General features: G+C 52.4%; 9 protein-coding genes across 9 annotated transcripts; 3 read left to right on the forward strand and 6 right to left on the reverse strand.

Moving 5' to 3' along the window:
* Window positions 1-838: 838 nt before the first annotated feature.
* Window positions 839-2,530, forward strand: J4E82_008150 (uncharacterized protein; the record flags this gene model as incomplete). The annotated part of the gene is made up of 2 exons (XM_051734387.1): window positions 839-1,093; window positions 1,193-2,530. 2 exons carry the CDS (start codon window positions 839-841, stop codon window positions 2,528-2,530), a joined length of 1,593 nt encoding a protein of 530 aa, XP_051585863.1.
* An 812-nt stretch (window positions 2,531-3,342) lies between these two features.
* On the reverse strand, window positions 3,343-6,336 carry J4E82_008151 (uncharacterized protein; the record flags this gene model as incomplete). The annotated part of the gene is made up of 2 exons (XM_051734388.1): window positions 3,343-4,479; window positions 4,531-6,336. 2 exons carry the CDS (start codon window positions 6,334-6,336, stop codon window positions 3,343-3,345), a joined length of 2,943 nt encoding a protein of 980 aa, XP_051585864.1.
* Window positions 6,337-10,640: 4,304 nt separating this feature from the next.
* On the reverse strand, window positions 10,641-11,094 carry J4E82_008152 (uncharacterized protein; the record flags this gene model as incomplete). Its single annotated transcript, XM_051734389.1, has 2 exons — window positions 10,641-10,904; window positions 10,960-11,094. 2 exons carry the CDS (start codon window positions 11,092-11,094, stop codon window positions 10,641-10,643), a joined length of 399 nt encoding a protein of 132 aa, XP_051585865.1.
* A 1,039-nt stretch (window positions 11,095-12,133) lies between these two features.
* Window positions 12,134-13,954, reverse strand: J4E82_008153 (uncharacterized protein; the record flags this gene model as incomplete). Its single annotated transcript, XM_051734390.1, has 4 exons — window positions 12,134-12,196; window positions 12,247-12,563; window positions 12,612-13,185; window positions 13,235-13,954. The coding sequence occupies 4 exons, from the start codon at window positions 13,952-13,954 to the stop codon at window positions 12,134-12,136; spliced, it is 1,674 nt and encodes a 557-aa protein (XP_051585866.1).
* Window positions 13,955-14,827: 873 nt separating this feature from the next.
* Window positions 14,828-15,818, reverse strand: J4E82_008154 (uncharacterized protein; the record flags this gene model as incomplete). The annotated part of the gene is made up of 3 exons (XM_051734391.1): window positions 14,828-15,077; window positions 15,127-15,673; window positions 15,731-15,818. 3 exons carry the CDS (start codon window positions 15,816-15,818, stop codon window positions 14,828-14,830), a joined length of 885 nt encoding a protein of 294 aa, XP_051585867.1.
* A 346-nt stretch (window positions 15,819-16,164) lies between these two features.
* On the forward strand, window positions 16,165-17,555 carry GAL7 (galactose-1-phosphate uridyl transferase; the record flags this gene model as incomplete). The annotated part of the gene is made up of 4 exons (XM_051734392.1): window positions 16,165-16,265; window positions 16,317-16,368; window positions 16,424-17,201; window positions 17,251-17,555. The coding sequence occupies 4 exons, from the start codon at window positions 16,165-16,167 to the stop codon at window positions 17,553-17,555; spliced, it is 1,236 nt and encodes a 411-aa protein (XP_051585868.1).
* Window positions 17,556-18,082: 527 nt separating this feature from the next.
* On the forward strand, window positions 18,083-18,607 carry J4E82_008156 (uncharacterized protein; the record flags this gene model as incomplete). The annotated part of the gene is made up of 3 exons (XM_051734393.1): window positions 18,083-18,187; window positions 18,281-18,355; window positions 18,491-18,607. 3 exons carry the CDS (start codon window positions 18,083-18,085, stop codon window positions 18,605-18,607), a joined length of 297 nt encoding a protein of 98 aa, XP_051585869.1.
* A 197-nt stretch (window positions 18,608-18,804) lies between these two features.
* J4E82_008157 (uncharacterized protein) lies at window positions 18,805-20,871 on the reverse strand (the record flags this gene model as incomplete). The annotated part of the gene is made up of 5 exons (XM_051734394.1): window positions 18,805-20,066; window positions 20,131-20,197; window positions 20,248-20,274; window positions 20,340-20,406; window positions 20,462-20,871. 5 exons carry the CDS (start codon window positions 20,869-20,871, stop codon window positions 18,805-18,807), a joined length of 1,833 nt encoding a protein of 610 aa, XP_051585870.1.
* A 448-nt stretch (window positions 20,872-21,319) lies between these two features.
* OLE1_2 (stearoyl-CoA 9-desaturase) lies at window positions 21,320-22,815 on the reverse strand (the record flags this gene model as incomplete). The annotated part of the gene is made up of 2 exons (XM_051734395.1): window positions 21,320-22,579; window positions 22,633-22,815. The coding sequence occupies 2 exons, from the start codon at window positions 22,813-22,815 to the stop codon at window positions 21,320-21,322; spliced, it is 1,443 nt and encodes a 480-aa protein (XP_051585871.1).
* Window positions 22,816-24,502: the final 1,687 nt, after the last annotated feature.

Raw genomic sequence — 24,502 nt, forward strand, 5'->3', positions numbered from 1 at the left:
TAGCGCGGAATATACCAGGGCCATATGCGGCTGTTATTACCATATGGTACGCTTTGTTGGACCACTCCTCTCTTTCTAATTCAACTACGCATAGCAGCCACTAAAAGACTAAATACTTTCGACTTTTCGTTGCTGTTTGCCTGTTTGTAATCGTTGCCATGCAGTCACACGAGCACCAGAATTACGGTCTCGCATCCATTCCGGTGAACTATCACATTCTGGGAAGCTTGGCGAATGACTGCAATTGCGGTCGTTTCGCTTCCTACTACGTCATGCGGCGAGGTGTAGGGGCAACTCAGACCCTGAGCTACCCAAAGACCACAACAACTTCTCGCAGATAATGGTCGCGGCTACTATAAGTTCCAAGAAGAGTTCTAAATGGCCACATTCCTAGATCCACCACTAGCGGGCGCACAAGACTGACAGGCTTTGTTGTTCGTTTTGGTTTCGCCCTTGCAGCAACCACATGGGGCTACAAAACCCTTGAATCGTGTTCTCTTTGTCTCGTTGCTCTTGAGGCTGACGCTACACTAACACTCGGCAAATAGAAACTCAACATGTACGCCATAAATATGGGGACTCACAATAAGAAGTACTAGGTATATGTTCCATCTTGTGCTATTCCTCTTACAATTCCGGTCGCTTGATCTGCTTCCGAGCCGTTATTTGCATCGCCACCGCAATGGTACGCTGACATGTTGCGCGTCCGATTATTGCAATCCGTTCTGACTCATTTTTCTTGGTAGGCTTCGAGGTCGCCTCTTCCTTTGGCGTTTCCTATGCCTTGCCTTGATATCCAAAGACCACTGTAATCTTCTCGAAAGCCAACACTTCTGGCATGGCCTCCCCAACACGTCGGATACCCTTCTGGGCTTCTGTATCTGTGGTTTGCTCTTTAACGTTTGTTGTTCTCCCATCCATATGCTTTGCGCAGGATGATTTCGATCTCAACAGTAGTAGCCCTACTGCATCGTCGACCCCAGCAAATAATTCAAGCTCGACAAGCTCTGCAGCTGTACAGACACACACCATTTCAGTCGGCCTAGCAGACCACAAATTCAGACCTGAATCAACAAACGCTAACATTGGCGATGTAAGTCATCTTCTGCAGGCGACCAGGAAGAAGCTCTCGTACTTATCGTTCCTGCCAGCAACCCAACAAATACATTGGAGCCCTACTGACATCTTAAAGACGATAGAATTTGCCTTTTACCCTCTAAACCATAGCGTCGTGCGCGCGGAATACGGCTTCCCATGCATCCCCTACGAAATGATTGGGCAAGGCAAAACTGGTTTCTTCAGCGGGTTTAAGCCCGTCGACTCTGTCCTTACCTCCCCGCCAACCTACAGCATTGAGATCGAAAACACCGACCCCATATTCTTCTACTGTTCAGTTGTAGGTTCTTGTATAAATTACGGCATGGTCGGTGTTATCAATCCGAACACAACGACCAGTGTCGCTCGGCAACATCAGCTAGCGCTTGATAGCAGCTACATGCTCAACCCTGGCGAACCATTTCCACCGGAGAGTCCAGAGTCGAGTAATACACCCATTAGTTCAGGGACAGCAGGACTCAGTGATGGCACCAGCAGCGAGAAGGAAGGCCTTTCGACTGGTGCCATTGCAGGGATTACCATAGCATGCTCTTCCGTTGTCATCATCGCAGCCTTGCTTTTCTTCTTCTGGGGCCGCACAAAGGGCCTAAGAGTCAAAGTCGATCAAAACACAGGAGCGGTACGCCAAGGCCCAAACAACAGGAGTCTGCCAGCAATCTTGGAAACCGGTCACACGCATCCTGCCATCCTCCGTGGGAACGAAGTAGGGGGTGTCTATCACCAATACCAACGAACGCCTCTTTTGTCGCCACCCATTGTAGATTCTGCATACCAACAATACAGCTACAATCAGTACAATAATGCACCAAGTTATAGTACGCCAGTACCATCGTACTTTCACCCGCCTCCGCATTCTACTCATGCACCTTCTCCTCTACCTCATCCGCCGCCGCCATCATCTTTGCAACAGGATCTACAGCAACAGCAGAATGCGTACAAATACGATATCAACAACCCTGCCGGTCATCCCGGTCAAACAATTCCTCCTATACAACGACAACCCCCACCTAGCTTCCACCACGCATCCTCCCAACGCTCCCTAGGTGGTGCATTTGAACTCTCACCTACAGGAGATTATCCAGCAACTCTTCAAAACAATCACGTCAATCCCTCTCACATTGGCAACAACGCCAACGCCGACAGCCCTGACATCATATCTCCATGTCCTTCCCATGCGCACCGTATAGCATCAACACCACACGTTCTTGCTGCCGCCGCCACTGCTGCTACCAACGAGGTAGAAGAAGCGATACCAAACTACTATGAGACCGTATACAGACATAGTCCCAAACATATCAACGGGGGACGGATTGGACCTACAGAAATAGACGGGAGGGCTGTGACAGGGGAGATTGCACCTGCGAGAATGATAGAGGCAAAGTGGGAGGAAGTTGGCGAAAAGACAGTAGGCTGAGGAGTGGTTGTTTGCAGGGGGCAGATGGTTTTCGTCTGTCTTATTCGTTCTCTTTCGATATTCGGTTTTGTATTGGGATTTCTATTGCTCTTAATCTATGTCTCCTTTTGTGGTGTGGAAGCACACTTCGTTTGAGGTTTAATTGAGTATGATATAGATGGATAGTAGCCGAATGGATGTATATACACTGGAGAAGTTTATTGTCAAAGACTTCATCATGTAATGTATTCTAGCTCCAAATCCCTCGGTACCCTGCCTGGTCAATGGGCGTCATGTTCGACTGTCATAACACACCTATAGATGCAACATAAAGGGACCAGTGACTGTTTGATGATAGTATTCACATGTGAATTCTTGTTTTCATTTCATCTCGGCTAAACACAGACGCTCAGCAATAGAGGACGCGGCTTCAAGACTCGGCTTCAGGCCGCGCAGTAGAGAAGAACAGGGCTGCCCGTCTTCTCAACTTCCATCTCTTTCATCCCTGGGACGCTCAGCGTGAGAGCCAATCAGCGCCACACCAGCTCCATCCGTACGTAGACCGGGAGGCTAACTTGCGTGCAATAGAGAGCTCATTGGAAGTATCCCGCTTTTTTGAAATCTCCATCAAATCGATATGAAGTAAGCCGACCGAACACTTCAAGTCGTTGGAAGAAAAGGATAAGAACAGAAGGAAATAGAAAAGTGAGAAAACAAAGGATCGTTCGACTTGTAATCATTACATGTTGTTACACTCCAAAGATAGAAAGAAAGAACCGCGGGTCGCCCTGCGGCCCGCGAACTGATTCTGAACAGGAGCAGGGTATCGTGAATCATGTCGCTGATGTCGAAGTAGAAGTAGTCGCCATAGTAGGCGCGACGGATACTTCAGACGGCTTCGCTTCCTCTGCAACGGGTGGGAGGATCGCTTCGACAGCCTTGGGAGGAGGTGAGTTCGTATTGGGCAGGCTAGCCGTCGATAACGTTGGCGAGCTTGTCGATTGCGAATTTAGGGGCGGCGTAGCGTTCGAGCCAGTCGACTGTGTTTGCGCCAGCTTGGTTTTTCGGTTGCGGTTGGTGTAGTCACTTAGACTAAGCTTCTTGCGCGCTGGCGCAGGCTTGACAGCGTTGTTTACAGCAGGCGAGAAGGGCGATGCAATAATGGAGGCGCCCGGTGATTGCGCGACTGTGCTTTCGTTGAGAATAGAAGAAGTCGATCCAGGGGTGACAGCGCGGTTGTTGCTGGCGTTGACCAAATCGAGCTTCGCAGGCATCTCAACATGAAGATCCACAGGCTTTGGTGTCAGGCCGGTCGTAGATTTCGGAGATGGTTCAGCTGGCGTCGAAGCTGACCACGGAGGGTCGAGGGGTTGTATTGACGGTTGAGGAGCCTCCTTTGGAGCTTCCTTGGGAGGTTCCGGAGCAGATACCTCAGCTGGCTCTTCTTGTTTCGGTTCGGAGATTTTGACGGTTGTATCCTCAGAGTCAGTCATCTCTACGTCCACTGGAGGCTGCGGCATAGGCTCCTTTGCAGGTGTGAGCTCTTTGTGTCTTGTATCAGGTGCAGGCTCTGTAGAGATATCCATCGCAGAAGGCTCCTCAAGGGGTGGAGATGGTGGTAGCGGCGACGGCTTATTTGACGACACATCCTTCAAAGCTGGCGATTTGGCTTCCATCTTGACCGACGTGGATCGCATTCGCTCGCGTTGTAGTTTGTCCTCTTGCGCCTGCTGCAGAAGCTTACGTTTAAAGGATAGCGGGGGCTTCATTTGACGTGGCCTGATGCATGCTTGTGACTTTACATCGTTATCTTCAACTGTCTGCGTCGACGAGTCGACGTAGACGGGCTTTGGACGGGGCGCAGGACGGCCGTTGGTCTTTGTAGAGCTCCCCGATGTTTTGCGTGCTACACCGTGACTATGTTCGCGATGGCGAGCCGAGGGCGAAGGTTCAGGGTGTCCGAGTCGTCTCTGAGTATCTGCATTAGCAACAGGAATCGGGCAAGAGGACAAGCGTCTTACCGAGGAAGAGATGCTCGGAGTATTCAGATTCGATCCAGCACTGGTTCGTTTCCTCTTGCCCTTGTGCTCATCGTGATCAAGCTTCTGGAACAAAAGTTCTTGATGCTGGATCTTCCTCTTTTCGCGCTCAGAGAGTTTATCGCCTTCCAAGGACGAGAAGTGGGTTGCTGGTGTAATGTCGCGGCTGCTCGACTTGTGCGAGCCAGACGTAGAGCGAGCGTCCATTTGGTCTTCGTCGATTGTATCACGGTTGGCAGTTTCGCTACCAGCACGACTGTTGGTTGCGTGACCCGTACTCATAGGAGAAACCTGAGACTTTTTGACCTTTTTGCCTTTGGTCTTCAGCGTGGGTTGCTCTGTAGTCGTGTTGCGACGAGCGCGCTCTAGAAGGCACTCGTTGCCGTTGGATGTGTCGCAAGCGCAGCCTCCGAAGTTAGCTAAGACGCAAGAAACCCAAGGCTGTATTCTCTTGAATCCTTCTTTGGCGCCGTTGGTGACGACTCTGGCAAGCTGCTTTTGTACTTCGGAATCAATGTCCCAGCCAACTGTGAGTTCCTCACCCGGGCTGATCTCGCGCGTCGCTAAGAAGCAGAAGTGGTAGTCGTTGCTGGAGTCAATCAAAATCTTCATAGACATGTTCGGGTTGCAACTTCTTCGTGAGTATCGGAGAATGTTGCCTTCCCGACGGGTGTCAATGTATATTGGTAGGTGAGGAGGAAAGAAGACGAAGGGTTCGGGGTGTCGGAGCAAGTCCCATCTGTTGGATGCATCGGAATAGTAGTCTGCCTTTCGTCCGATGAGACCTTTGAGCTCTCCAACGTAGCCACCGTCTGGTACTGGGGTCTCGGCGGTAATGAAGTGCCATTGTGGGTGCAGGCCATGCGCTAGTATACCCGAGTCGACATCTGTCTGTTTCACGATCTCTGGCGCAGTTGACGTTTCGAGTTCCTGAATAGTAATATCAATGCGTGAGAAAATGTCTTGTGGTTTCTTCCCTCCACTTGCTTCGGCAAGGGCTTCCGGGTCTTGGAGCCACATAGCTATGTCGTTTGCGACATCGATGCGGGTGTACGAGTTGGAATCAGCTGAGGGTGGTTCGGGTTGTCGATAGAGGTGCATGAACTCGGACGAGTAGTCCTCGATAGGAGCCTCTGGGTTCGTGGGTGATTTGACAGGACTGTGGCCATTGAGCATAACCGAGCCGCCTCGTTTTCGTGATGTTGGCACGAGAGCTGGCGCTTGGCTAACAACGCCCACGGATCCAGAAGGACGATGGCTCGTCTTGGGACGCTTGTTGGGCGGTGGCTGGTCTCGTGGGCTACCACTCTTCCGATCAGGGGTGTATTGAAGGTCCCCGTTAGTTTGCATTGGCCAGCCATTAGATTGTACGGGGCCGTGGGTATCCTTGGTTCGCTTCTTAGGGTTCTTGGTTGATGCTTTCGGTCTGCCTTTGCGCTCGCCGATGCTATGTACTTCTCTTCGGAGGCGTTGCTTCTCAGAAGCGCTTTTTGAGTCGATGGCTCGCGGGAGACAGTCTGCGCACTCGTGTACATCGGGAACGTGTTGGGCAGATTCGTAGTAACAAACAATGTGCTGCCACGTGTCGCACTTCTCGCACAATACCGTGTTGCCATCGTCATCGGAGTATCCACAGATGCACTTTATCGTGGATGACTCTTCTTCCTCGATGGTGGCTTCTAGTGGAGGCGAGGCGGTCGCGAAGGTGGGTGGTGGTGGGCCAGCGTAGAGGGCGAGAGGAGCCGGCTGATGATCAGCATACGCCTGAATCGACGAGACGTCTGTCATAATCTGGCAGTGAGGCTCGCTTGTATGTGGTGTCATGTAGTGGGTGCTCAAGCTCTGTATTCTTGGGATCGCATGACGCCCAACGCGCGACCAGGAAGAGCAGGGCGAGCGACGGCGACTCGAGACGGATCAAGTGACCGCCGTCAACGGACAGCCGGACGTTGTGACGATTCGTCTAGCTAAGAGAGGTCGTGGCTAAGGGGAAGAGGGTTGCGTGGCCGGTTGCAGCGAGTGCGGACCGGGGGCAGGATGGCGACGGGGGGCTCGAAACGTCACTCTGGGAGCGTGACGGGAAGCCTATCATGAAGAGATGGTACTGGGACCGTGTGTGTTCGATTGCATGTAATGCGCCGGTCGGTGAGGCAGGGTGGTGAGGGTCGAGGCTCGAGGCGGCTTCGGAGGGAGGAGATGGCTGAAGGCTGCTGTGACAAAGGAAGCGGCGCGCGCAATCAAAGGCGTCGGCGTCGACAGTCGAGGCGACAGCGAGGTCAGTGTTGCAGATGGCGACGGTACGGCAAGGGCGGCGTCAGGCGGTATGGGAGTCAGAATGGCAGTGGAGAATGGAGCGTGCGAATGTCCTGAGAATGAATGGCCCCAACTCTCGCGAGCGAGAAGGGCTTAGCTCGCGGGGTCCGTGCACCACCAAGGACATGGACAGGAGTGAACGCTAGATGTAATTAGTCAACGAGGGGTTACAGCAAGTGCGAGATCAAATTCGGGCGCGTGTCGCCATGCTGGCGCCTTCCAAGGCGCAGCCCAGACGGACATGCGGTGGCTGGGGACATGCGAGCGAAGCCTTGAGCTGGCGTTCATCGCGTCTGAACAGGGAGTGGTATGAGCTTCAGCATCGACGGCATCAAGAGGATAATGAGAATGCAGCCGAGCCAGGCCCGATGGGGATAGCGCCATTCAGAATGCAGTCGCGCGCAGATCAAGTTCGGGGGGCCGAGCGCCGTCCCAAAGCTGCGATGAAATGGAGGCCCAAAGCCGTTGCTCGAAGCGCCTTCCCTCCCTCCCTCTCTCTCTGTCTCTTCCACCTGCGCGCTGCCTTCGCAGAAACCCGTCGCTTCTCGTCGCGCGTTGTGGCGACCGAAGGCGCGAGCGACTCGTCGGGGCAGGCGCGCCGGGGCGAATAAACAACGATAAGCTGCTGCCCCGCCCAGAACGCTGATGAAACATTGGATTGAACTTCGCCACCCAAACGTCATCCAACATGCAGCCGGGTGGGTACCCACCAGCACCGTGGCCTCATCGCGAGCTCTATGTATATCCCTCGACACCGAGCCCGTATCTTGCTTGCGCCCATGGAATCCCACCCTCCTGCCGCCCTGTGTCCTCCGGCTCCGCACCTGCTCTTGCTCCTGTACCTGCGTCGCATGTTTGGTACAAGCCAAACAAGCGGCTGAATGTCAACAAACATCAGCCTACCCATTACAAGACCACCGCAGCTTTAGACCCCAACAACATGTAGAACTCTTCCACACAGCACCAGGCTGGTCTATACCTACGACGATCCTCAATTAACGTTTCCCGCCGCTTCGTCTATTCTACCGTAGTCTGTCCAGCCGCCATATATCCCACGAATAGGCGTGATATCATGTGCCGTAGGTAATATACCACCCGCGCACTATCCAAGCAATAGAATCCTCCTGGATATATCGCCTGTCGTCAACATGTCCTGCGGGATCGTCAGGGACGACTTGTCCCTTCCTCACTTTCCCCGATGGCTATACTTGTTGGCCTTCTCACCATCTCACTGACTCTTCTCTTCTCTACCGCAACGGTCGTTCCCACCCCACAATCAATTGGATCCGATTTGTCAATCATCACACACAATGACCTGTATGGCAACCTCACAACTCGGCATGCAGCAAGCATTTTGCTGAGCACATCGTTCAACTACTCTGTTGCGACCTCAAAGTGCGCTGCTTTAGGCACAAAACTGTGGGACCCCCAACGCCATCTCGAGGACTTGACTTTCCTCCGGTACTTAGACTATGCGAACGCCGCCTATAAGGCTGGTGTCTACTGGGTCAGCAGCAATTCGACGACGAACTGCACAGCAGTTACTGCGCATGCTGAACTGGCATATTATCCTTGCAAAACCTACTTACCAGTACTTTGTTTCAATGCAGGAAACGATCGGGATCGTCAGGTAGCAATAGCGACTAACAATGCAAGAATCATAGGTCTTCGCGAACGATCCTCTTCGTCTTTCCGTTTCCTCGGCATCACATACGCTTCGATCCCAGCTCGTTTCGCCCACTCGACGTATTATCCTCCCCCACCTGGATCCAACATCACCGCACTCGATTACAGCCCGCAGTGTATACAGTCTGGATGTGGGGTTCAAGGGACCCCGGATTGCGCCGAAGATTGCCTCACGCTCAATATATGGACGCCGCATCTCCCCAATGTTGATAATGCAACGCGTAAGGGGAAAGCTGTTATGGTATGGATACATGGCGGAGGCTTTACAGGAGGAGCAGCTAGCGATACTACATTCGACGGTAGCGCCATGGCCTCTCGGGGAGACGTTGTTCTGGTGACCATAAACTATCGATTGTCTACTTTGGGTTTTCTAGCACTTAGCAACACTTCGTTAACAGGAAACTATGGGCTTCATGATCAGAGCGTTGCGCTTGATTGGCTTCGCGCGCACGTTGAGGACTTTGGAGGTGATAAGGACAGAATTACTGTTTTCGGGCAGAGTGCAGGAGCGGCATCGGTTAGAGCTCTGCTTGCATCACCACAAGCGCGAAACAAGGTCTGCGGAGCGATTATGATGAGCACGCCACAAGGCGTAGAATACGCCTCCACTTTCTCCAGGTACCTAACCATAGAAGAAGCTACAAACCGAACCGCGGCAGCCATCGCTGAAGTAGGGTGTACGCCATTGAAGGGTGAAGACACAGTCGCCTGCCTACGGAAAGCAGATCCTCTTGCCTTGGTAGGCATTAGAAACGTTTCACAGCCGTCCGGAACTGTTGCAAGGTCAGTTATCCACTCATATTCAAGAATGAGAGATTTCAGATCACATCTCGTGTTTATTGGATGGTCGTTTGATATTCCTCTCCCTCTCAGTCTTATGGAGTAACTCTAGGCTTAGATATGGATTTTTTGTTTCCCACACCAACTCCATCAAACACCTCTAGGCTCTACCGAGAATTCTCGCCTATCGCTCGCATTCTCTCAGAACACATCCTACCTCTTTCATGACTCTGCACTACCTTTCACTTCGAACACCTATCAACTGGAAACCGTCAATCAAACATGATTGTACTTTTCTTTGAGCTGAGAAACAGACGGAGCTCCGATCTAATAGACTTTTAGATACCCCGTGGTCGACGGCATATTTTTGACGAACGCAACCCTTCCTCTCGGTCCAACAGCACCAAGATTCAATATACCCATAATGTCTGGAATTATGCGTGACGATGGATCACCTTTCACCTCGTATCCTACTTGGTCTAATGTATCTGCTGTACTATCCTCGCAAGGCTTTCCTGCCTCGGCTATCCTTTCTTCGAACTCGTTCCCGTTCCCTGAAGGTGCGAATAGCACTCTACGCATCTTCAATCTTACGTCCCGGGTAGCCACGGATGTGATGTTCAGGTGTCTAGCCCAAAGCACAGCGTATACTGCTGCAAAGAACGGGGTGTTCAAGAGTGTGTATAGCTACGAGTTTGATAGGGCATATCAGATTGAAGACTGGAGTCCTAATCCTCCAGCCTGTGAAGCGCCAGTCACAGAAGTGTATCCGTTTGGTGATCCTAATGCGCCCTGTGGGTTATTCAGCTCTAGGAGTATCTTTTGACGTAAAAAACATTGCTGACTCAATCGCAACGTAGTTTACAAATGCCATTCCGGTGAGCTGCTTTCCGTCTTCGGCAACACTATCCCTCAAGGGCGACCGCTGCGGGACGACGACGACATCCCATTCAGCCAGTTCATTGTAGACACCTGGACGGCTTTTGCACGAACGGGTAATCCGACGCCTGACGAAGCATTCTTGATGGCACGAGGTTTTACGAACACAAGCAAGATGGTAAAGACTACGGGTATCTGGGAACCGGTCAATGCGGCGAAGCCAATGCTGAAGGTGTTGGATGTACGAGGAAGAGGTAAAATGGAGGAATTTAGAGAAGGAGCACAATGCGAAGTGCTTGGACAGAGGTTGGATTATTACGATTCATAAGACGTAAATCATTGGGAAAGAAGCTAGGTCAATTCTGTTCGCTGAACACTACGCGAGCAAAGGAATATCTGATACCTGCAAGTCTGGGTTCCTACTTTTCGGTCCGCTATTCGGTGTCTCGTTTCGACACTAGAGTCCATTTCCACTGCATCCGTAGGTTCGGGTGGTCTTGTATATCGCCATCATCGTTCCCTACTTGCTCAATGGTCTCATCCTCTACCCCCTCGTCCACATCCTTTTCATAGATCTTAGCTTGACTCCCTGTCGCTAGCAATGCCTTCGACTCGGCACTCCCTCGTCCTTCTTCCAACAAACACCCATGCGCGTAACCTGTTTTGATGTTTTCCATGCTGTTAGCTGTAACAGGCTCCTAAATTCCTGGATTAGCGCCGCACACTCAAGGTGTCTGTCTTGGACATTCTTACCGGATGGTGACTAGTCTCTGTAAGAGGTAAGGAAGAAGGATATGATGATTCTCGCTGCCACTCTGCAATGTTGAGGAGGAGGGATTCATACAGCTGTTTCCATCGGCGTTGTGGTGGGGGTGTTTGATTTGCCATTATGGTGGGTGCAAGTGTAGGTGTATGAGTGTGACGGCAAGTCAAGTACGAGGGAAGGAGAAATGCGAGTATTTAGGTTTTATCACTTCTTCTTGTTTCGAACTGGGTAGCCAATCAAGTCGATCTGAAAGGATACTGGAGTTAATGGATCGTAAAGTAGATATAAGTAAGTATGTTGGCTCTTCTCGTCTTTCCTTGTCAGTGCTATTTTTCAGTGTGAATACGTCGGCAAGGTTGGTTCGGCAGATCCATTAAGTCAGGATTCAGTGAGCTCAGTCCTATATATGCAAAAGCCAGTTAATGAAGGAACGCGGCGCAGCAACAGCAACAGGCAGCGAGCGCTCCATCGTGCAACGTCGTACATGGCGTTGTCCAATCCGATGTTCGGGGGTAAGCCCTGCGCCGCATCTCGATTTAGACAAAGGGTTGTCCTTTGTGCCCTTCATAGAAGCCTCACCAATCGGATATTTCTCATGCAGAACGCTGATAAGCGGGCATGAACCTCGTATGTAGTAAGAATTGCGACGATGTGTCCGCGGAGCATGACTCTGGTAGTCTGGACTATTCGAGCAGACTGTAGATGATGCGTCGCTCTTGCATATAAGGAATCTTGGAAGAAGCAATCATATGTGCAGATGATCGATTCAGGCACCTAGTACGACGATTTGTGTGTACAATCCAGACCCGAGAAACAAGGTCTGTTTGGCATGTACCACAGGATACAGTGTCAATATGAGAGATAAGCAATGATAAATGTTTCTTTCTTGAGTTTCTACTTCTATCCACAAATACTGTGCAGGCAAGACTAATGCTTCGCCGGTCTACCAATGTGTACGGTGCAGTGGATATCACTTAGGAAGCCTCCAAATGCCGTGTCGTCGTGCTCTCATCCCTCATTCCGTCATCGAGACGTATTCGTCTTTCCGTTTGATTGACCTCAATGCAGCCCCATGGCGCAATACCAATTGTGTCGTATCTAGATCTAGCGACCACGGTTTTTTCCACTCCCAAGCTACCAATGCTTCTGAATAAAAGTATCCTACAGTTCCTCTTGCACTTTTTTGACTTCTTCCCATAGCTGCTGCGCGTTCTCAGCCCTCAACTGTAAAATGTCAGTTCCGTACATGTATTAAGGCTAGATAATATTCATACCTTTAGTAAGTGCATCTCCAGCTCGCCCTCGAGATTGGGCGAGTTGAAGAGTAACCGCGTGTCCTTCGGTTTCTCGCCCTGTGCATCGCCGCCGAATACCATGTTACTTGTGACGGCAGCGTTGAGCAGCAGTCGATGGGTGCCTTCTGCGCGTAGGACGAAACGAGCCTTCTTGGGTTCGTCAATTGTGATGTTGAGCTTGAATGTTCCTACGCCACGCTCTTTCCACCCTCGATTCGATCCTTCGCCAGCCATAGTGTAAAGCTTTGCGCGGCCGGTCCAAATAGTCTCTTCGCCCTCTTCACCGGTCTCATGTGCTACAAAATGGTCAGCATTGTAATTCAGATGAACAGAAATTGACATACGCTGTTGTGAAAGGAGTGGCTGACTCGAATGTCGCTCTTCTTTGTCTGTGGCCTTCTCTGGGTCGTCATCATCATCGTCTTCGTCATCAGATGGTTCGCCGATTGCGGCTGCACCAAAAGGCTTCTCTTTCTCCTTGAGACCCTTAATCTCCAAGCTACCACCGGGGGCAGCAAAAGAGCCTATGGGCTTGGCTGCACTGAAGCCCCCAAAACCACCGCCTAGAGATCCTCCAAAAGAGCTGCCACCAAATCCGGAAGTACTTGAGCTTCCAAGCGCCCCGAAGCCACCACTTGAAGATATTGAAGGAGCTGCACTTCCCGCAAAAGAGGACAATTTGCCCGCGCTCGCCCCACCGAACGGCGAACTAGCATTTGGCTTGGAAGCAGCCACGCCCCCAAATGGCGACGTAGATGAGGCGGCAAAGCCACTGAAACCAGATCCTTTGAACTTTTCGTCTGATGTTTGAGGTAATGACTCGGCTTTATCGGAAGCCTTTGGTTCTTGAGGTTTCGGTGCCATGGCGGCAAAAGGTGATACGGCGGAAGAATTGGCAAACCCACCGGTTAGCGATGTCTGGGTGGAGTGTCAGTATGTGTCAATCACGTAGCGTTAGCCACCATACCTTGGTTTTAGATTCTGTTGCATCAGTGGTAGGTTGAACTTCCTCCTTGTCTCGCAATCGCTTAGAGTCTCGCTCATCGCCCGCCGACTTTTCTGCAGGTTTTCCATTGGTAGATGCACCTTCCGAAGCTTCTGCGCTAGCTTCGGTATCCTTCTCAACCTGATCGCGTGTCCGCTTGTTCTTGGGGCTTGTCCCGGCTCCTGAAGCTTTGTCGGCCGTAGTTGTCGTGGAGGCATTCTTGTTTGGCGATGTCATTTGGTCGTCTCCATCGTTCTCTTTGATGCTTGTGATAGTACTGGGAGAAGGCTTTCTAGGCGCAGCAGCCTCCAGGTCGGCTGTAATATCCCTTGACCTTTTGCGCGCATGCCGTTCAACCTTCTTTTCCGGGTGCTTGTCTACTTCTGCTTCATCCTCAAAGTCCTCGCGGCTGCGCTTTCGTCGTAACCGACCGCGCTCACTATCTGAGCCAGAAGCGCTGTGTTCGCCTACTTTGGCGCTACCGTTGGGTGCATCGTGCATGCGCCGATCGGAACTCGCGGTGGGATCTGATGTGGCCTGCGCATCGATCTGTGTATCCTTGAGCTTTTCCCTCACATTCTTGCCTTCGCTGTCGCTGCTCTTATCGCTCCGCGCTGGAGAAGTGGGCGCAGCTTTGGTGGTGTCTTCAGAGGCTGTAGCAGCTGTGGCTGTGGCCTGCGGTTTCTCTGGCGCGTCTGTCATAGTGGTGGATGTGTCGTGTTCCAGACGCGGGGGATGTCAAGGTTGCGCTTCGCGGGTAGCAGAGTAGGGTACCTAGGGAGAAGGGCCGGAGATGCTGGCCTATGAGAAGCGTTTCTCGGTCGGTTGCTGGGCTGCGTATGTAGTTTCGGGGTGTGAATTGAAGCAGCGTGAGCTTGAATACGGACAATAGCAACTAAGCTCCGTGGTGAAGACCAAGTTGCGGTGGGCGACGGGGACAACAGCGCGGAGGTGGTGTGTCGGCAAGGCTAGTGGCGAGCTGACTGGCCGACAATGCGATGTGAAGGCGCTTTGTCCCGTAAGATAGGGAAACGAGGTCGGAGAATGGGTGTGGCTATGAGCTGCAGGCTTGGATCGTTCAACGGAAGAGAGCAGAGCAGATGGGCCTTGTGGTTAGTGGAGTCGGTCAATGCGCTCTAGTACCAAATTTCCACTACAATGCGCCGAATGCAACACTGTTTACTAGTAATTACACCGTCGAGTCGAGAACGCAACAGGAACGAGAGAAGTGCAGAAAGGGCGCGCCGTGTGTGGTGAATGGCTAACTGGGTGCAAAGTGCTGGCGCTTCTGTCAGTCGTGGTCGAGTGTGTTGTCGCTGCAAAGACCAATGACGAAGTGGGGAAGACACACGGCTAAACATGAACACGGGTAGCAGCAACTTGTGCGTCTACCGCTACTTGGGAACGTACGTTGAGCTTATTTTCATGTCTGTCTCGAAATGCATCTGACATGTTGCATTCGTTGTATTGGAGTAAATATGCAAAAGATATGAATAGCCATTTCCACAGCTTGTCCGAAACGCCAGATAGTGCTGTACCATGCCCCGATACTTTTACATGCATAACATCTCAGCACTAGCTGATGAAGCAGAGGCAGCCTAGAGCCACGTAAAACACAAACAAGGGGTATACTGCGATGCCGACACGGTTCCTCACCACGCCCGACCCGCCCATGATGCTCACGCCTGCTGCCAACGACCAGGCGATGAGGACAAGGTAGACGGGGATGCGCACGATCATGGGTATGCCAACAGCACTGAGGATGGAGGCGATTACGAGCGGGAAGAGGGTGTAGCCGATGATGGAGATGGACTGGAAGAAGGCACTGGAGGGCATTAGTATAGGAAGGGTGTGGGATTGCAGAGAGGATATACATGTTGCCCCCGAGTAGCTTGATCTGCAGCGTCACGACTGCCTCGCCTATCCAGACCATGGCGAAGACGCCGGAAAAGACGAGGTCTTTCTGGTCGCCCTTTGCGCCCCACGAGAGGAACAGACTGAGCAGCAGGCAGAAGATGAGTGGGCCCCAGAGATCCCAGTCGCGCAAGCCCTCGCTCATGCCGCCCTGGAGGATGACATCTGCATCTGGCCATCGCCCTGCAATGTTCCTGAGGCCGCCGCCAAAGCCGTCGGCTTCACCGCGCTCTGCTGCGCCAATGCCTCCGCCGCGCTGCATGATGCCGCCGAGCAGGTACTTGGGGTACAGGACCTGCTTCATCTTCTCCCAGATGGCGAAGATGTCGCGCGACAGCGTGTCCCATACCGTCTCGTCGATGGTGTTGGTGGGCGCGCGGCGGTCTTCGCCTGGAATGCTCGATGTCAGGTAGGATTGCGTCTGCGCAGCGCCGCGCTGCATGTTGCCCGTCAGCGGCGCGCGGTCCGACGTGCCCTGAAGAGGATCGTCGAGGTCATCGAGGGTAGCTGGTGGTGGTTAGCTCGTCGTCCATGGCCTCTGGTAGATGCATGCATGCGACACACCATCGTCGGGGTCAATCAGGTCACGCTCCACGGCGTCGTCGTCGTAGGGGTTGCCGGTCGTTGCGGCACTTGGCATCATTGCCGCCATGTTGGGCTCGAGAAAAAACCCTGCGTTCACGGGTCGCGGGCTAATTCTCCAATCGGCAGGTATCGTGGGTTGTTGGAGAGGCTCTGCTGTCCTCAATGCAACGCGCAAGCTCTCGGGAACCTCCATTCTGAGGGTGCGCTACTCGACTCGGCTAGCATCCCGCCGACAGGGAAAGCTTGACCGAGTTAGCGTGCAGGCCTTCACTGACTGGCGTCACTCCCATCTATTTAGCTCACGAGCCATGCATACTGCCCCTGCGCCCGTTTCGCCATATTCCCCAGGCTGTATATATACTACTAACCACCACCGTCCGCCCTGATCCCATACCAGGAACAATTTCTACATCATGACCGACCCCGTGCTGAACGACATCTCCCACAGGCGCTTCAACATCCTACGAGGAAGCTGGATACTAGTTTCTCCGCACCGCACAAAGCGACCATGGCAGTAAGCATCTTGATGGCACTGATTACTCGACAGTCCACTGAAAACCTACAGAGGCATGCAGGAGTCTCCGTCCAAGACGACCCTCCCAGAATATGACCCAGAGGTATCCCTTCGCCCGGACTCTATCTTTATCCAATGCCAACACTAACCGTCCACAGTGCTATCTGTGCCCCTCAAACACGCGGGCAAATGGCGAACACAACCCCAAATTCGACAAAACTTTTGTCTTTGTCAACGACTACAGTGCCGTCATGGAAGAGCAGCAAGAGTATGACCCCAGTAGCAAGGACGGATCGCTCGCTTCTAGATTACTCCGCGCCGAGGCCGTTACTGGAAAGTGCTATGTTATCTGCTTTTCCCCTTCTCATAATCTCACTCTTGCCGATATGTCGCCGGCGCAGATCGTTCCTATAATAGAGACCTGGACGAACATCTACGTTGCACATCTGGATCCCAAGTCGCCACTGGCCAAGCTTGCATCCGCTACTACTCTCCCGCCCCTATCACAGGGCACTCTTGCAGTTCCGAATGCTCAGTATCGGTACATGCAGATTTTCGAGAACAAAGGCACAGCAATGGGCTGCTCAAATCCCCACCCGCACGGACAGGTCTGGACTACCACGTCCCTACCAGAAGAGCCTGCGTTGGAACTTGTACAGCTGAGTAAATACCGCAAAGAGCAAGGAGGCGCTCACATGCTCGTTGATTATGCCGAGTTGGAATCGAAAGAGAAGACCCGTACTGTTTTTGAGAACGAGAGCTTCTGGGCGGGTGTGCCTTACTGGGCAGTGTGGCCGTTTGAGATCATGGTCGTTCCTAAGCAGCACAAGCGGTCGCTGGTCGACTTTACCAAAGACGAGCGAGCACAGCTGGCAGAGTGTATAGCAGAGATTACGAGGCGCTACGACAACCTCTTTGAGACTCAGTTCCCTTACAGTAAGTCAACTACAGTTGGACTCGCAACACAGTGGCTAACAAAATCAAGGCATGGGTCTTCACCAGGCTCCTCTCAGTGGCACAGCTGATGAGATTGAGTCCAGCCATTTCCACATCCACTTCTACCCTCCGCTCCTGCGAAGTGCCACAGTCCGCAAATTCCAAGTTGGCTACGAGATGATGGCCGAGCCTCAGCGTGACATCACCCCAGAGCAGGCTGCAGAGCGTCTTAGGGCATGTGATGGAGAGCTTTACCGGAAGAAGCTCGAATCGGCCCCAGCCACCAACGGCGTAAATGGCGTAAACGGCGTGAACGGTGTCAATGGTGTTAACGGTGTCAACGGCGTGCACTAGAATATCATTTGCTAACTTATTCACTTTGCGTAAGAAGTTTCACATGCACATAAGCAGTTGAGGAACTCTTAGCCTGGTAGCTCATACGCTCACTGCACGCATATTAGAGACGGCGGGAGAGGTGATACCCAAGAAGAAAGCGATAAACGATACATGATAAACGTTGAGGGCTGCATATAGCGGGGCGCTGCAACGGCGTTTACAGGAAGACAGTACATTTCATAGGTTTTCAATACAAATTCATGCATAATCTTGTGAGCGACAGCTGTGGATGGAGTGTCCATGTGTGCAAGTCCCATGTGATGTATCCTTCGGGAAACGTCATAGGGCAGGTGCCCCACTACGAACTTGATCTCGACCCCGCTACCAGCCAGCAAGGCCCCAAGCTTCTCTCCAACTAGTCCACCACAACCACCTACATCTCTATACACCCTTTACAAACTACACGTATTACAGTAAGAAGCGCCCGATACCTACTGCCTGGAACAGCGAAATGGAGAGAGCTAATGCTTGTAATATAGACCAAAATGCCAGGAGCCAAGTACACCCAGACCTACCAAAAGGTCAGCGCCATGGGCGAGAAGCTCAAGGCGGCTGGCAAGCAGGGTCCTAGCAATGACGAACAGCTAAAGGTACGTCCTTCTTTTCTTTTGTTTCGGCTTTCCTGTTCTAGCCTAGTGTACTACTTGACTCCAGTTCAGATGCTAACTCTTGTGCAATTATAGTTGTACGCGTACGCCAAGGTAGCAGAGGGCAAAGACATCAACGACGCCAAGAAGCCTGGCATGTTTGATCTTGCTGTATGTTCTCGCATGCCTTCTCTACTCCTCCGTATCCTCCGTCGTGATATACCGCCTACATACCATTTCCCATACCCGCACTCACCGGGCAACTTCGAACAGCCATGTAGCGACACAAACTGACAGCATGATTAGGGCAAGGCCAAGTACAACAAGTGGAAGGAGGTCGTCGACGCCGGAACTACGCAGAAGCAGGCCGAGGACGAGTACGTCAAGGCCGCCGAGGAGATACTGGCCAAGCACGACAAATAAGCGTCGGGTGATCGGAGAGACACTCGTGAGACTTTAGTATCACCATGGCTGTGTTATGCTATATATAATCTTGGAAAGTACAAGGACAACAAATGCTTCCATCAACGTGCTCGTATGGTCAGTGTACTAGTACGCTGCTAGCGAAATTGCCCAAGAATCTGCACATACTCTACACGGCGGTTGCAATAGTGCTGTTATCAACGCCCATAGCCGCCCCAAGCGTGCCCATTCCTATCCGGTTCCAGATATTGCATGGTGGCACACCAAGGCTTCTCTTCATTATTGTAAGGACGAAGCGGCAGATCGTACGGCATGCGGAAGCCTACGACAGTCTCCGGCCCCAACAACTTCGTTCCTTCTGTTGTCATCTCTGCGTTGTAATTAAGGGCAGGAAGATCCGCAGGCTCAGGCGTGTCAGCTCCAAACACTGGGATCATGGCGACTTCTTCTGATTGTGTCTGAGCATATAGGCCAGGCCAGATGACAACACCAGCTTCCCATGATTGTATCCAGACCTCTTCGTTCTTGTTCACTATATCGCCCCATGCTTGTTTGCTTAGGTTGGCGCTCGTCACCATTGCCCAGTCGATAGTTCTATGCTCTTCGTCACCGAAGCGTATGTAGGTCTTGATATGTGGTGCCGCGGGGCCACGATGCGCCTGACGTTTCGGCAGACCATCCAAAGATACATGCTTCCAATGGCATAGTGTTGGGTGCATGTACTCTAGCTGCTTTTGTTGCTGTGCTGATTGGAGTTTCCAGTGAATTGATCCACCAGACGCATAGCCATCAAGGGAGGTGCGAATTTCTTCTGGTGTCGGGAAGATGACACTGTATCTAGGTGACAACTTTTCTGGGCTAGACCCACGTTTGGTGAAGAAAGATGATGCCTTTGTGAAAGAAGGTGATGGTTTCTCCGAGATAACAATTTTGGCTGTCGAACAACGGGCAAGCACTGATTGGAAGTTCGAGAGCCACGTCGGTGTTGCACCCAATGTCGCTATGGAGGATATTTGGGTAACGATGTGAGGGCGCGAGTCGTCTTTCGATCTCGAAACGGGGATACCAGAAAGTACTTCTCGTAGTCCTAGCCATCCAAATGAGGTTACCGAAGGACTGGCTGCAGCAGGCTTCTGTCGTGATGGCGCACTACCGATGAAAGCTGCCCTGATACTTGCAAAGTCATAGTCTGCGAGTTGTGTAGTCAGACCATTCAACCGTTTCCCGTATGCTCTAAGATACTGCAGTAAATCGACTTTGAAGCGTTCACCGCTGCCAATAGGGTGGACCTCAAGAGGATCTATCTGTGGAGTTGCTGCCTTGACTGAAACAGGCAACAATGGCGACCTCCACACTGCCTGTGTCATATTGGCCCAGTCGCGGTAGATCATATTGGCCGTATGAATGACAATCTGCGCAGTATCGTCATGTCGGAAGAGGATAAGCATCTTTGAGTGATCTGAATGTGCATGTAGGAAGTCAGTGTATGTCTCACACGTGGTTCGTACATGAGCGTTACTGACGGGTGCCAAAAGGATCTGGAATATATGCGCTCAGCAGCTCGATATTAGGATATTGTTCTGCTGTTTCCTAGGTCTTCGTTAAAATCTATAAATTAGCCACGGAGCGAGGGAACTCACGAACAAGGAAATTCTGTTACTATCATCCTAGAAGATCAGTATTACGAAGTCAGTGTGTGTCTCACATAGAGTTTATACGGGTCATTTCTCACCCGCTTCCAAAAGCCATGTATGATCTTTACTTTGACCATATCCCTCACATCGCTATCGAAGTGCTGCCTAGACGACATCATTATTGGAACTCAAGTGGCAATTATCTTGAGCATGCACTTACATGACAAAATCCAGATCAAACAAAAAGTTGAAGTTCCAGCATTCTTTGATTAGAGGGTCACCCAACAAATCTGACAAACTCATAGCGTCGACATTCTGGTGTGCAGACAGCTTCTCAATTTTGGTCAGTTGTATGGGCGAAGGCAGAAACCGTGTTTCCTCTCTGCGACTACTTTCGTTATCTGGTGGCTGATTTGTGGTTAGTCCAGCCGGGCGCGACGCCAATGTTTGTTCAGGTATGCTATCGAAGTTCCAAGTCGGCGTGAACGACGGTAGCTCAGGACTTTTGCGACGTGATAGTGGTGGGCTTATTGGCTTGTTGAGACTTGCGTGAACGGCAGGCTCCGCGACTTCCTGGTTCGAGTCATCGTCATCAAGCTTGCGGCGTTTTGGTGGCGGAGCAATCCCCATCTGTTGGGACGCCATCAATGAGAGTGTGACAACGGTGATGATTTTGAAGTGATGCCTGCCCTGCGCAGTAAGAAGGTTGAAAACAGACTTGTTGACAGTAAGGCACGGACCAGCCGATTGGAGAAGGCAGTCACTTGCGTTAAACGAACAGGTGGAAGGAACAAAAACAAAGCCCACCCTGGCCAGGTACATAACATCACAATAGGGCAAGCATATAAATATCTTAGGGTAAATTGTGAATGGATATCATTCTCGGTCTAGGCCGTAAAGCTCACTTTTCAAAGCATGCGCTCATCAAAGGCTACAAACATACGCCATCTAATCGTGCTGAGCATCGTCTCCACGATGCTCGCTAGCGAACGCTGTGAAATGAAAACAGTATTATGCCTACACAAAACGAAAAGGCATCCCAAACGCCAGGAATCGCTAAATCGAAAAGGACAATGCTTTAGGCCGCGCTGGCGCTGAGCATGGGCTGCGCGACCTTGGTAACCTGGTTACCAGCCCGGATGATTGGGTTGCCTTGTTCGTCCTTGACGATGTTGACCTCCTTGTTCTCCTTTTGGGCGCGCTTCCAGATCTCGACCTCGCATCCACCACGAATGACACCCACCCTCATGGTAGAGAGTAGGTTGTGAGCAGCGTTGGAGTGGAAGTAGACACCGCCGTTGAACATGGCAGTGGCGTCCTTGCCAATGCCGCTCTTGATCAGAGTCTTGCCTCCGGGGTGCTCGTTGATGAAGTCGGTAACGTCGTGTACAACACCAGCGACGGCAATCAGACCACGGCCGTTCTTAGCCTGCTCAACATAGTCGTCCCACTCGATGACAGGAAGCTGCTCAAGAGGTACACCCCAGTCGAGCTTGGCGCGCTTCTGGTCAATCTTCTTCTGGAGCTGCTGGACGCGACCCTTCTCGATCTCGTTGGCACGGAACTGCTTGAGGTTGGAGGCGAGACCGAGCTTGCTCCACAGCCAGATGGACCACTTGGTGGGGTCGTACTGGTGCCACTCGATAGCGTTACGGTAGTCAGAGGGGAACTCGTGGTGGAAGTTGTGGTAACCCTCGCCGAGAGTAACAAGGGCGGTGATGACGTGGTCCCTGGGGCTGTTGCGGTCGTCAAAGGGCTGGTCTCCGAGCCAGTGGGCAAGCGAGTTGACGCAGAAGGTAGCCTGCTGGACGAAGAAGATGCGGAGGATACCGGCGTAGATGAAGCCACCCTTCCAGTCGTTCCAGAGAAGACCAGCGACAGCCGAGGGGAAGATCAAACCCATGAAGATGACAACCTTGATGTAGTGCTTGTGCTGCCAGACAACGACGGGGTCCTCGTTCAAGTCGGTGATGTCGGTGCGGCCAATACGCTTAGGGTTCTGCTTCATGACCATCCAGCCAAGATGGCTGTAGAGAAGTCCCTTGCGGACGCTGTATGGGTCCTTGTTGGTGTCGGTGTAGCGGTGGTGGGCACGGTGGTCGCGGCTCCACCAGCGGATGGAACCCTCAACGGCACCGCCGCCAACAAGGGCAAGGAAGACGCTGAGTGGGAGAGAGGCGTTGTAGGACTTGTGTGCCCAGAGGCGATGGTAGCCAGCTGTGATGCCGAGACCAGTCCAGAAGTAGTATACGACGGCCCAGAGGGCGGTCTGCCATTTGAGAGGAGTCCAGAAGGCGGCAACGCAGCCAGCGAGAGGGATGCCGATGATGAAGGTAACCTGGGTCTAACGTTAGCCAATGCTGCGGGGTGCATGTTTACGAACAAACTTACGTTCAGCCAGTTGACGTGCTTGTACCAGTTGGCCTTGGTGATGGGCGTGTCGGTGATGTGTGGCTTCTTAGGGTCGTACTTTGGGTTGCGGTTCGGCTCCGAGGTGCTCGCCATGGAAGACGGCTGCTTGACGTAGTCGGGGTCGACGGCCATCATGCCGGCGGTAGGCTGGTGGGAAGGCATACTGAGGGTGTGGTGGAAAGGTAGTAGTAGGGAAAGCGAGGGATGTCGAAGAAATTCGACTGGAAGCAACTAGCGGCTCAAAAAAAGATTGAGCTCCGGTTGGCCTCCGGTGGGTGTGAGTTCAAAGCTCCAACGGCAACGATGGAAAGCTTCACCACGTTCAAGTGAATGACGAGGTTGAAGGGGGGAGGGAAGGAACAGCGAAAGATGTCGGGTGGGAGGGAAAGCAGAGACGGCAGCCGCTGTTAATAAGGCGGCGGGATGGTTGCAGAGTCCCAACACTCTGCGGGCGTGTAAGCGAAAGACTGGGACCTTGCATTGTCGCTCGAGAACCAGCAATCGCCGTAACTTTTGTCATACCAAGGCTAGCGCCGCACACTAACCGCTGTCTCAGGGTCCCGCACAGGCAAAAAGACGGCGCTGGCTGTAACAGCGCGAGAAAATTTCGGGCCTAACTGTCAAGGTCGTGCTGATCTCGGCATCGAGAACAGACCTGGGTGGCGGTGCGTGGTGCGACGTGCAGAATATCCATCAATCCCAAGCCGCCACCTTCCCCAGATTCTAGCAATCGCTGCCCCTCGGCCGCACTATCCACTTGAGAGCTCTCTGTTGCTTCTTCTCGCCCTCGTCCTGCGAAGATGATCACAAAGAGCGGTCTGGTGCAAATCTTCGGCAGCGCATCCCGGCGAGAAGGATTGCCTTACTGGGCATAGAACCTCACGCCGTGGTGATGCCACAAGTCTCGTCATCGCTAGCTCGCTACCTGTCCTCTCCGCTTCAGGCCCCGCTTGGCCACGCCTGCATTCAAAGGATGAGCCCGATTCAAGCTGACACCACCCTCGTTCAGAAGTTTGTTGATATCGCTCTGCGTCCGCACTACCGATATCTTCTGCAGCCTTACGTAGGGTGCGGCCCGCCAAACTCCAGCCAGTCTGGGGAACTTGGCTGCGACGACGTACTTCAAGCAGTGGCAAAATGCTCGTCTCCCGATGCATAGTGGAGCTCGTCCATGACTCTCGATGGCGCTTGAAGAAATTCGTCTATGCTGCAGAACGTTGGAGACTTTGAAGGGTCTTCTTCCGCTGGCGCAAAATCCCCGGCACGGCTTGAACCTCGGGTGGCCGGTCGCAAGCTCTTCTCGATTGGGATGGCGCTTCTCAACACCTGCTTTGTCTGTCTCCAAGCCATACAGACGACTTGTTCATATCAACCTCGACGCGCGCCCACCATCGCCGACTCAACACGATGCATCAGTCTGCGAATCAACGCACGCTCATCTGCCTCGGCTCTGTGGGTCTTCTGTGTCACACCCGCTGCACCCTCCAGTGTGGTCTTACGTCCATGCCATGAGGTCAGTGGTCGTCCCAACGCTTCAACGGGTAGGGCTGAAGGCAAACTGTTGGTATGCACGCGCGAGCTATGACGAGCCCTTCTTGCGAACGTTGGTTGTGGTACCCTGAATGCGTAGCCTTGTTCGACTTCTGCCAAGGCGCAATCTGGGACAAAGTCTGCCGTTGGTTATTCCTCGATGAGACGAATGCTTCTCCTCTCTCTTTGCAGTATACCAACACATCAACATAGTACCGCTTCTGTCGTCTGGGGCTACCTTGGCATGTACTGTCTGTTAACCATAGCTGAATCCAGCCAGCCAGAGGTCAGCGGTCAAAGTGTGCCAATATCAGCACGA

Source organism: Alternaria postmessia, assembly GCF_024291825.1.
Source record: "Alternaria postmessia strain BMP 2775 chromosome Unknown scaffold_62, whole genome shotgun sequence".
In the NCBI taxonomy this organism is placed as follows: Eukaryota; Fungi; Ascomycota; class Dothideomycetes; order Pleosporales; family Pleosporaceae; genus Alternaria; species Alternaria postmessia.